Raw genomic sequence first — 12,011 nt, 5'->3', positions numbered from 1 at the left:
TTCCCTGACCCTAGTATTACACTCACCAGTTGCCATCTTCAGCTCTTCCTGGTGCCGTTGCGGTCCTGCAAAGCCATCTTGTGACCGCACATTCTGACTGACCGTAAGTCAGAGGTAACAGTCACAAGCTCTCAATATAAATCTATGAGAGACTCACTCTGGCCTGGTTCTGGCTCTTATAGACTTCCATTGAGTTGGGTCACAAACTGCTGGAGACTGAGAGGAGCGACACTGGGAACAGTTGAAGACGACGGCTGGTAAATATAAGACTAGAGGCAGGGAACTTAGTTGAGTAGCACCACTCCAGCAATGCAATAAAAACAAACCCTGGAGTGGTGCTTTAATGTAAAAACAAATATGTAGTGGACATCCCTTTTAAATCTATGGCTATGCAGGGAGTTTGGAACTTTGTATCAGAAATTCATTTTCGATTTGTGCAAATTCAAAAAATGAAAGTGCTAGACGCTCAGTTCGCCCACTTTCCATTTGTTGGAGTACTGCCATTTTCAAATCTTGGATACAATTATTTAGTATATTGTCTGCATGGTTTGAGCATGGAGGAGAATAGCATGGAGGACATGTAGCTTTTGAAATAAAAATCCCCCCCCCCCCCCAAAATAAAAAGGTGTTATGCATGTGATACATTAACTTTTCTAACACACTCATAAAGCAGCAGGTAACATGGACATTAACCTCTATTTGGAGGACTTTGATAATAGCCCATCAGTAATAGCATTTGCACTCCTAAATATTATGGGATATAGATTTGGAAAAGTTCATGTTTCCGGTCTGTATCACGTAACAGATTGGCATTATTGAGTGTATCGACAATCCATGACGCCACTTGATGGTCCATGGAATAACCCAGGGGCTACTGTTTCTCCTGTATCGATGATATAATAGCTGATCTTTCTGTTTTCCTTATTTCAGTGAAAAAGTCATAAAGTCTGCAAGCAGCACTCCGCCGGTCACCGACAGCTCAGGTACAGTGGGTTTAGTGTGGTCTCTTTTTTACGTTTTGCTTATTTTTTTGTACAGAACCTGCAATCAAATTTTAATGTATGTGACTCAGAGGAAGTGGTCTACTCCTGGCCAAGGGCCGTCGGCTACTGGCCCAACGCCTAAATGACTAACTCAGCCCCGCAGTAAATGTAAATACAGCTGTAAACTATTCACTTGGCCTTCCCAGCCAAACAGAAGGGCTGTGGGACTTGAAATTGGCACTACAAGAACATTTAAGAGCAAGTTCTACTTCCAGCACCTAATAAACAAAGGCAGTTTGACCTGAATTCAGCTTAAATGAGCGTTTATGGAGTTGTCGCTATTGTGGGGGGCACTGTGGACATCTAAAAATGGGGCATGCAAAAAATGTCAAAAATGCCTGCTTGTTGTGGTCCTAGTACACAAACAACACAAACATTTTGGCAACTATTTGATGCTTTGATACCAGCCCATGGGAAGAGGACACCAGGGAAGAGGAAAAATGGCAGTCTAGATATTTATTGTAAGGGTCCTTTAAATGGTCTAATTTCTGGCCATATCAAATCAATAGGTTCTTATTTAATTAAAGGGTGTTTTGCATGGGCCAATGCAAACCATATGGGGACAAACAATCCCTGACAATCGGCTCCTTACTGGCCTTGTGGACATAGTCAAATGATGGGAAACAAGTTTTCTTGCAAAGGCTCATTTGGCCAATAATTGTTTTGTGTCGAAGGGTCGTTCCCAACATATCATGTTGATACCTATCTGTTTGATATGTGATAAATTGGGGATTGTTGGAGGTCTGACTGCTAATACCCTTTTATTTCAAGACGGGGACACTGAAATGCAGAGTAGGTGGGGAGCCGTGACCACTGCTTCATTCCTTCTCTATAGGGAATGCCAGAAAAAGGCTAGCCCTATACCTCTCCATCAGTCACACAGAAAATGAACTACTGGTAAGTGGTGGCGGCCCTGATGAGGCATTTCATAGCCCTATTCTTGGATCAGCGAGGGTTCCAATGGTGGGGTTCCCACCGATCCGCACATTATCACCTATCCAATGAATAGGTGGTAACTTTAATTGTTGGGAATGGTCAAAAGTGGCCAGTTGTTGTTCTTATTTTTTTCTTGCTTCTCCCCTGAATATTGTTTATTTTTGTAAATCCACCATACAGTACGTTCCAGAGATATGGAGTCTTTTATTTAATGCTAATTTTTGTATGGTTTCTTACCAAAGGGGAGTGGTTTACAGGATTCTCTGGGGGCGAGTCTTTTAAGAATGCCCAGATCTCTGGAACTCTATAGGAGATTTTTAAAAAAAATAAAGTTGGAATTCTCATAGGGAAACAGCAGGGAAAAAATAAGAGCAAAAACCGCTTAGGTCTAAACTGGTGCCTGGTCCTGTCACGACCCCTCTAGAGAATTGTTAACATTGATAGACTTATTTGTGACGCTGCAGAACTGATTACGTTGTGATAGTCGGGAATAGAACTCCTTCCTTTGTGATATGCTGCAAAGCTGAAATAACTGACAATTTTATGGTAATTTTGTGATAAACCTATTTTTCCTGCTTTCTTATCCATAAGAAATGAATGATACAATCTTATTGAATGTTATTGGTGACGTCACTGTGTGTATAGATGAGGTCGGTGCCCTGACTATCCCCAAATACCAAATATTTGGGGAATGAAAGATCTAGTTGATGGATTTCAACACACCCGATCTTATATATAAGTATTTTCTGGTCATGCTCAGCTCATAGTCATAGGAATCTGTAGAGGAAAGAGGGGGAGGAGATGAGCTGTGACATCACCTATTAATGGTGAATGCTACTGTTTAAAGAGGTGTTACCTTTCACTTTGATCCTGCCTGCTATGGTAATGAGAACAAAACCGTTGGCACAACCCTGGTAACCGGAGGTGGTGCACAAGTAGGATCCCAATCCGTGAACTTCAATTTATATAGACTTGGCACACACCAAAAAGATTCTGATGCAGAAAGGTGGTTTTAATGAATTGCAGTACATACATACAGACGTTTCGGTCTAGGACCTTCATCAATGTACAATAAGTTGTATTGTGAGCTCTTAGTGACTGGGCTTTAAGGGAGCTACCAATACTGCAGGGAGGTACCTGCGGCCGTCCCACGTGGTTCTATATGACAAGTGGACACAGTATCCACCGCGAATACAAGGCAGTATCCACCCTTGGATTTGCGGTGGATACTGCGTCCACTTGTCATATAGAACAACGTGGGACGGCGGCAGATGCCTCCTTGCAGTATTGGTATCTCCCTTAAAGCCCAGTCACTAAGAGCTCACAGTACAACTTATTGTACATTGATGAAGGTCCTAGACCGAAACGTCTGTATGTATGTACTGCAATTCATTAAAACCACCTTTCTGCATCAGAATCTTTTTGGTGTGTGCCAAGTCTATATAAATTGCTATGGTAATGAGACTGATGAAAAGTCTTTTGTACAGAACACAAAGTATGGGCATAGCATTAGCCCTGAGACCAGTGAGAAAACTGCAGAATTTCTGATTTTTGTTTTTAATGTACATAGGGATATTGAAAATTGAACAAAAATTCTCTTTAAATGTTGGCCTGTTCATAGCTTAGTTACCGTATGTGGGTTATTTATTGATATAACTGTCAGTGGTTGCCAATTAATAGAAAATTCTTTTATACTATCTACCTAATTGATTACGATTGCTTATTGTCTGTGTATTAAAACAAGACAAGCTCAGTCAAAGTAGCCACAGAAGTGCGGTTTGCCGTCCAAAGTAAATTTCCTTTCAGCAGAAAGAGAAGGCACATAGCACAATCAGCTGGAGGACTGTAATTAACCCGTGAGTCTGGGGGATGTAAGAACAACATGAAGCCATGCTTCCACCAAGAAGAAATAATAAAACCTCTGACACTATTTCACCGCTGTCACCTCTTCACTGACTTTGAGTCGTGTGTTTTGGAGAAGCAAATACAGGAGTCAGAGATTATTTGTAGGGGCATTTCCAGGCAGGAACTATTTTATCCCCATTGGGGATCACAATTTAAATTTGCTCCCCACGCAAACACGGGGAGAACATAGACTTTTAGTCTGGGCAGATGTCCGTGATATAGAGTGGGTGGATCTATATTATTTAGCCCATATGGGTCTTCATCTTTTACACTGGGCAGGTATTTTTTTTTGTAAGGCTCTGTTCACATCTACACATCGTGATTTTGGTTGTTATGCTCCATCCTAGGAACCGAACTTGAAAAAAAAAATGGTAGTATCGGATCCGTCTCATGATGGACACAAACAACGCCCAGTAGACCCCATTCACAATAATAAGGTCCATTGGATTCCTTTTCTAGTGTGAACCTGACCTAACACGGGTAGGCCTTTATATTCTAGCCTGTGTAGGTCTTGATCTGCTAACCTGGAAAAGTCTTCCTCTTCTAATATGGGTAGATCTTGATTTTCAAGCATGGCTTGGTTTTTATGTCCGAAACCTGGGTAGTTCTTATTTTTCTAGATCGGGTAGGTCTTCATCTTCTAGTTTGTGTAGGTTTTCATCTTCTATTCTGGGTAGGTCTTCATCTTGTAGTCTGATTGGTGATTGTCTTTATCTTCTTGGTCTTCTGGATCTTCTATCTTGGATAGATTTTATGTTCTAACCTGGTTATTTGTCGTTTAGCCTAGTTAGATCCTTATCTTCTGGTCCTTTTTTTTTTTTCTTCTAAACTAGGTAGGTCTTTGCTTTCTTCCCCTTCTAGGACTTTAAATTGAAGTCTTGTTACGTTTTCATCTTCTAGTATGGGTGGGTCTTCAAATCCTAGTCTGATTAGCGATTAGGTTTTTATTTTCTGGGTCTTCTAGATCTTCTAACTTGGGTAGATTTTTATCTTCTATCCCAAGTAGGTATTTTTATTCTAACATTGTTAAGTTTTTTTCTTCTGGCCTGGAAAGGTCTTTTTCCTCTGTTTCATCGTATAACCTAGGTAGTTATTTGCTTTCCACCCTAAGTCAGTCTTTAAGTTGTAGTCTGGCTAGGTTTTTATGTTTTAACGCAAGTATGTCCACTAGGAATACAGGAGCCGTGTGATAGTAGTTAACTCTGAATGCAGGGTTATTGCCTTTTTATAAAGAACATTTATAAAATAAGTGATGTAGAGTAGGTGATTTTATTAAAAGTAAGGAGGATAACATTGTCTCAGATCCTTCCTCAGCATCCTCATAGCTCCTACGCTGGTGACGGGAAAAAAGTTTGCAATTGATGACAATTAAAGGTGTAGGCTCCATAACTATTGCTTTATAATTTAAACTTATACTTCCTACCATATATGAATTGATCACCGTTTTTAAGCTCTCTTCCTGCTGTCATTAAATAGAAAACTTCTGATGTGTAAATATCTGACCATGTCATTTGCCCGACATGCAGGTGCTGGCTTATTGCAGTACATCAGAGCTTTGCCTTCTATTGGGCCTTGTACTTTTGTGTCCTTTATGTGACCAATGCAAATTTCTATTGTGGGAAGTAAACGGCGAAGGGTTTTATCAATTCCTACAAGCAGAAATCTTTAAAAAAAAAAAACCTTTAAAATTGATCCAGAAATTAAAGTAAAAAGTTGCCTAACTTTTTATAATAAAGACAAGCTTGACTTGCTAAAAGCCGAATACCCATCTAGTTGGGCCAAGTGACCCCAATACTATAAAAGGGCTGGTAGGGGTAGCGAGCAGCTCTTGCTGTGTATTCATGTTGTATCATGTTAGGAACCCTGACAAATCTAAATGTTTCTTGCTATAACAGGCGATAAGTGCACACAGAAGTGCAAGTTGCTCCAAGTCCAACACCCCGAGGAAGCCCGGCCCTTCCTTGTAGGCTTCATCTGTAAACAGACGAACCCAGGGAGCATTTTCTCTCTTCCCGTCAGTGGCCAACTCTTCCTGTCTTGGCTTGTCTCTCGGTGCTCAGGAAGTCTGTCAAATAGCCATTTTTATGTCCTTTGGAATCGGAGAGGTGCAGTAGATAATCTCTGATTAATGCATGCATACTCACAGCCTTCTCCTGCTCCAAAAAAAGTTTCCTTTCATGCTACCAGACCTATATTTGCATGTACGTTTCATATAATCCAAGGCCATGTGCTCTGCCAGCACAGAATTTGCATTCCGCAAGTCCCACTGTCAACCAGCCAGTTCTCCAGATATTTATTTTTAAAGAGACATACTGTATATTTTAGAAATCTAAAACTATAACAATCTATCAGTTATAAAAACAGGGCTAATATCCCCTTTTTTTTTTTTTTTTTCTTTAACAGCCTTCGGCTTGATCTCGAGCCATAGCAACTTTATCAATGATTGATTTGTAGGAAAATCGATCTTGTGCAAGCCCAGATAGGTCCATCATGGTCTTCTCCGTCATTACCTTGATAGTATCAAGCCATTGGGTTGCTAGTCTTCCTCTTCGCCTTGATTCCTCAATTCTTCCGACCATGATGTTCTTCTCCAGGGATTGCTGTCTTATTCTGATGTGTCCAAAGTAGACGAGTCATGCTCGGTGATCCTTGCTTCTAGTGACATGTTTGGCTTGATTTGTTCCAAAATTGATTTGTTTGTTCTTCTTGCCATCCATGGTCCTGATCACATCCTTCTCCATCACCACATTTTGAAGGCATCGATTCCTCTTCTACCTTGTTTCATTATTGTCCAGGTTTTGCATCCGACCAAACTATACACAAGTCTTTTCCTTGATGGTAGTACTTTGCAGCACTTGGGTCTTGAGATCTAAATACATAGTAATATAGTTTTGAAGGCTGAAGGAAGAACTTATGTCCATCTAGTTCAGCCTATTTTTAGTGCAGCTGTTCTGCATTGTTGATCCTGGGGAAGGCAAAAAACCCACACAGTAGAAGCCAATTTTCTCCATGGGGAAAAAAAATTCCTTCCCATAAGCTGGGTCAACCATCTACCTATAATATCCTGTTATTCGTAACCTTCTATACTGTTACTCACAAGAAAAGCATCCATTCCTTTCTTAAATTCATTCAGTGAGTTGGCCATCACCACTTCCTCAGGAAGAGAATTGCAGAGCCTCACTGCTCTTACCGTGAAGAACCCTCTTCTATGCTGGGGCAGAAATTGTCTTTCCTCCAAACGAAGAGAATGCCCCCTTGTTCTTATCACAGTCCTTGGTACAAACAGTTCATTGGAGAGATCTCTGTATTACCCTCTGATATACTTGTACATATATATTAAGTCTCCCCTAAGTCTTCTCTTTTCTAGAGTAAATAGACCTAATTTTGATAACCTTTCTGGGTATTGTAGTGAACCAACTCCCAGAAAGGTTATCAATAGACAGGGACATCATCTGCCTGAGCTTTATATGGTGCCCTCATTATTGTATTGGGCTCCTCTAGGTACCTTAGCTCTTACCTGTATGGGTATGTCTGTGATCGGGAAATTAGATTTGAGATGTATTCTGTCCCAGAATAAATTGTATACTTTTTTTTTTCCAGAAATAGCACCACTCCTATCTATTGGCAGTGTCTGGTGTTACAGCTCATCCCCATTCATTTCAATAGAAGTTTCTGGAGATTAATCAGATTTTATTTTCTAATCAGTGACTACACCTTTAGGATCCGCGACTTCCTGATTGCTGTGTAGTAATCATTTGCTTTGTATATTAAGTGACTTTCATAATTCTAAAACAAGTGAATATTTTTTTGCGATCTCAGGTTGACAAATCTTTTCTGTTACTTTTAAAATAACGGATTGCATTGTCTGTACAGGTCACTCTGCATCCAGTGGGAAAAATTCATTAACGATCATCGAAACAACGGCCATCATTTCTCAAGCCCCGCCTGCCGGCTCAACCAATATGCAAGTCAGTCTCTATGACATGAGGCGAAATGTGGCAGAACTCCGACTCCAGCTGCAGAAGATGAGGCAGCTGCAGGTCAGTGGTCATGATGGCCTCCTTTCATTTAACGCACAATTTATGTAGGTCGCGTGGATCAGGACGTCTTTAGTGCTCCTCTGCTCTTCAAGGATCGCCATCGAAGTTGGTTCAGCACCAGGCCTCCGACTCAACCGCCTTCACACATCGGTGTTTCATGGTCCGAGAATAAAATGTCCTCTGGTCTCCTGATCCAAACACAAAGCCTCATAAACCTATATGAGATCGGTGCGTTTGGGTCAGGAGACCCCCGGTCCATGCTTCCTGGATTATGTGGCCAGTGTGGACAGCCTCTTTGGCATGTAGATGATTCTCTCTGGTTAGCCTTCCTTGCATACATTCGTTTACCTACAGTCCCAGTAATATACTGACTTTCCTGTATTAGGGCTCGCTCACACTGGCAAGTAGCCAGTATATAACTTATACGAGTCATGTCCTATGTTTCGTCAGATAGCACTTGCACCAATATTATACTATGGAGTAGTGCTGACTAGCATTTCTGCGATAGGCAGTGTATATCGGACGATGCGCACCCATGCAAATCTATGGGTGTGTGCAAAACATTGGATGTCATCCAAGTGCAGTCTGATATACGCCGACTCACACAATGGAGAAGATGGAGAAATTTAGTTTTCCATCTATTCCGCACCTATGATCTGATTCTCTCGATCACTGGATGCTATTAAAAAAAATCAAGACGTCACTTCCTCCTACAAGATCAACACAATCATCTGCTGCTGCTCTGCTCATTCCCATCATCTACAGGGAGTTCTATCCATAACCACATCATAGTGAGGTGCACACAGAGTCCTGATGAATGATCAGAAAAGATTGAGGGCACGTGTCCAATGCAGATTTTACACCATTGTCTCGAGCACCTGTGTCCTCATATTGCATTTACAGATGTTCATTCCTGAGCCGCCATCTCTCTTCTCCCGTTCCATAGGCACCGTGGTGTTACTGTACACTTGTGATCTGTTGGAATCTATATCCTTCTTCATTACACTTAATCATGGAGGGAGGTGGGCACGGTTTTGGCCAAGTTATGTAATTATAGACATGGAATAAGCAGTAATAAGTTGCTGGCGGCAAGAGTGGAAAGTAAGGGGAGGGCGGAGAACGTGACGTAATGGGGAAAGCGGGACTTATAGAAAGTCCAGAAATACTTGTGCGGAGAATAATGAAGAGTTTGGCTTATTAGTAATGAAAATACACATTTTCATTGAACCATTTTGCATTTCAGATTTATTTTCCCATAATGATGCCAACTTTTGAAGGAATCTCAAAAATTAAGTATGAAAAAGGCAAAAAAAACAATGCAAAAACGACAGGATGAGTGCAAAAGAGAACAAAAAAACACTCGTCCTGCTCGATACTAACTTTGTATTTTTGGGCCAGGGAATTGGAGGGCACATGACTGGGGACTACACCTCCCAGCAGGTGTGAGGCTGCTGCTTCGTCCTGCTGTATCTCTTCCCTACCCGATGCCGGTGGGATCTGGAATATAATCCAAAGGATAGATCAAAAAGGGATAAAGCATATACAAAAATAATATTTCTATGCTCTCGGATGAGAATCAGATTTAGGAAATATTTTGGAAGCAGCGACCTTCTACATTCTGGTTATCTGCTGTGGCCTTTACTCCTTTTTTAGTTTTATGAAAGTCTAGTAGGGATCAGTAGACCTCTATGGGTCCCGGGTTTCGGCACCATTCAAGTGAATGTCTGACTATAGGAAGTAATTACCAAGTAAAACCTTTATTCGCAGATACTGGATTCGACTCCTTGTGGGAAGGTTGTATGAATCATTTGTAATAAATGGCACAGTGACGTTTTCATAGAATTACAATTTTGGGATGTTGCCAAATGATTATCAGATTTCGTCTGTAGAAATAGACGAGATAATCACAAGTGGATTCCATTCGGGTTAGTTAAATGGAGTCATATAAGTATAAGCGAGATTTCCAGCACTAGTTTCTATTTTATTGATGTATGTGTGTATAATGGTCTTACCTTATGAAAATACTTTATATAGATCCTATATATTTCTAGCAATACTCATTGCACCACCTACAGGTGGGTTGCAAGAATTACACCTCATATTCCAAGTTTGTTTTTTATTTTGGAGAAATAGCTGAAGAATAGTATTGTAAGTGCAAATCGATTCACACCTCAAAGGCCATCTGGCAGGATGTGACATGTGCATCACGCCGCAACAATGATGTGGCATCAAGAAGAAGAGATGCTGATGTCATCAGATGGTTCCATTAGAAACAGTCCGCCAGGGGTCGATAGACTGGGATGGGTGAATCGATCTGTACCTACTTTGTACCAGCTATAAGTCTAATTCTCCAATTATTCATTTGGATTTTTAAGTTATATTTTTGTTTTTTTGCATTGGCAGTTTTTGCGCCAAATTCATTAAAAATTGTTCATGACCTTGCAGGCAAAGATGCTTTTTATGTCCTCTTTTTTTTTTGCTGTACTTACATCATTTTTAGTGAAATACCACACAACCTAAAGTGTCGCATGATAGCCGTAATGAATTTGTGTGAAAATCAAAATATCTAACATCAAACTTTTTTTTTCCAAAAAAAGGCACAAAAAGTAAATGGCAGCCAGTTTATGGGGCCCGATTCATTGAGCATTCTATGCTGGAAAACTAATTTTAAAAAGTTGCACTTTTTTGCTTAACACATAATTAGGGACCCGTAGAAGCGCTCGAATAGCGCGAAACGGCCGTTGTCAGCCTTCACGCACTCGCTAAATAATTCCGACCTGACATGTATTAACATGTTATAATAAAGCAGCATTTCACTATCCCGTTGAGTGCGACCTTTCATCTATACAGAACACATAATTAAGCAAACATTTTGTGACTAGAGATGAGCGAACGTCAACTCCCGGTGGCAAGCATATCTCGTGGCTGTTCAACAGCCGCAACACATGTAGGGATTGTATAACGAACAGGTAGTCCCTGCAAGTTGTTGTCAAACAGCCGCGAGACATGGAGCCAAACATATTTTTCGAGCACGCTGAAGTTATTCCGTTAGCACCCGAGCATGGCGGGTAACGCCTTTTCCGAGGACATTCACCCATCACGATTTGTGACTTTGGGCGTTTTCACTCCAGTTGATGAAATGGTAAATGCTGCAGCTGACGAGCGTTCGCTCAATGACTGCAGCCGGAATGTGACATAAAACATAGCGCCGACATCGCTAGATCGGCGCCGCTGCAGAAGGCGAGAATACTCTTCTTACTTTATAAGGGGTCTTCTTGAACTGATTAAGCTGGAGTTGACCACTAGAGGACAACTCCCTCTAAGCCTCGTCTTCTTGAACACAACCCACTAAACCTCACCTTTCCTTGAACAAAGCCCAGTATTGCCCTGGTCCACCATGAAGCGCCCCCTCTTAGGCAGGGCTTAAATAAAGCCCACCTGTCGATGAATCCCGGGAGAGTTGGAAAATAAGCTGTCCGTATGAGTAATGATTATAGATTATTTCTCATTCTGTTTTTTTTTTTTTCGGGGGAACAAGCTACCCAAATAGTAGGAATGCTGTAAATTACTGAAACCTTCCAGAAAACTGGTGCCCCAGGGTCACGGGATAATTGTGATAGAAGGGTCGGAGAATAAGTGTGGACTTCATCTGGGCATGTGGCTATTGATGAATATTTTTGGCTGTGCGCTTCTCCATGTTTTATACACAGTGCCCATCTTCTTTGAGAGGACCATCCCCTAAGAGGCCACTTTTTAATGCAAAATTTTGGGTTTCGCAGTATTTTTTTATATTTAGATACAAGCAAAGTCTCCATGAGAAAAACTAATCTGACATCCAAACTGGAAATACACCGCACATGTGGACCCCCCAATACGGAGCCTTTAATTTGTCTTCAGCCGCCCTGTGATAGTCGGTGGCTTTGGACGTCGGCTCGGGTTCTTCGGGTCGATCTGTGATGTCTCCACATTTAGCTCGCCGGGATGCAGCGATGTGGCTGCTGTTTAATTAACATAAAAGCCATGTTTGTTTCCTCGGCGAAAATGAAGAGTCTGTGAATTGTAACTGCATGTAATTAGGAGACATTAA

The 12,011-nt window shown here is 41.2% G+C and overlaps 1 protein-coding gene across 13 annotated transcripts in view; it reads left to right on the top strand.

The window, feature by feature from the left end:
• The window catches only part of KIAA1217 (KIAA1217 ortholog), an 804,298-nt gene that overhangs the window by 772,543 nt on the left and 19,744 nt on the right, over positions 1-12,011 (top strand). For all 13 annotated transcript variants that reach the window (XM_073581790.1, XM_073581793.1, XM_073581791.1 and 10 more), the window contains 2 exons: positions 931-983; positions 7,758-7,924. In XM_073581790.1, the coding sequence (XP_073437891.1) occupies positions 931-983; positions 7,758-7,924 (220 nt within the window). The remainder of the gene's footprint in view (positions 1-930; positions 984-7,757; positions 7,925-12,011) is intronic.

The sequence above is a fragment of the Dendrobates tinctorius genome, unplaced genomic scaffold (genome assembly GCF_039654945.1).
Source record: "Dendrobates tinctorius isolate UK_male_01 unplaced genomic scaffold, ASM3965494v1 ptg000070l, whole genome shotgun sequence".
NCBI lineage: Eukaryota > Metazoa > Chordata > Amphibia > Anura > Dendrobatidae > Dendrobates > Dendrobates tinctorius.
The sequence above is the reverse complement of the archived record's forward strand: the minus strand, read 5'-3'. Positions and strand labels throughout refer to the sequence as shown.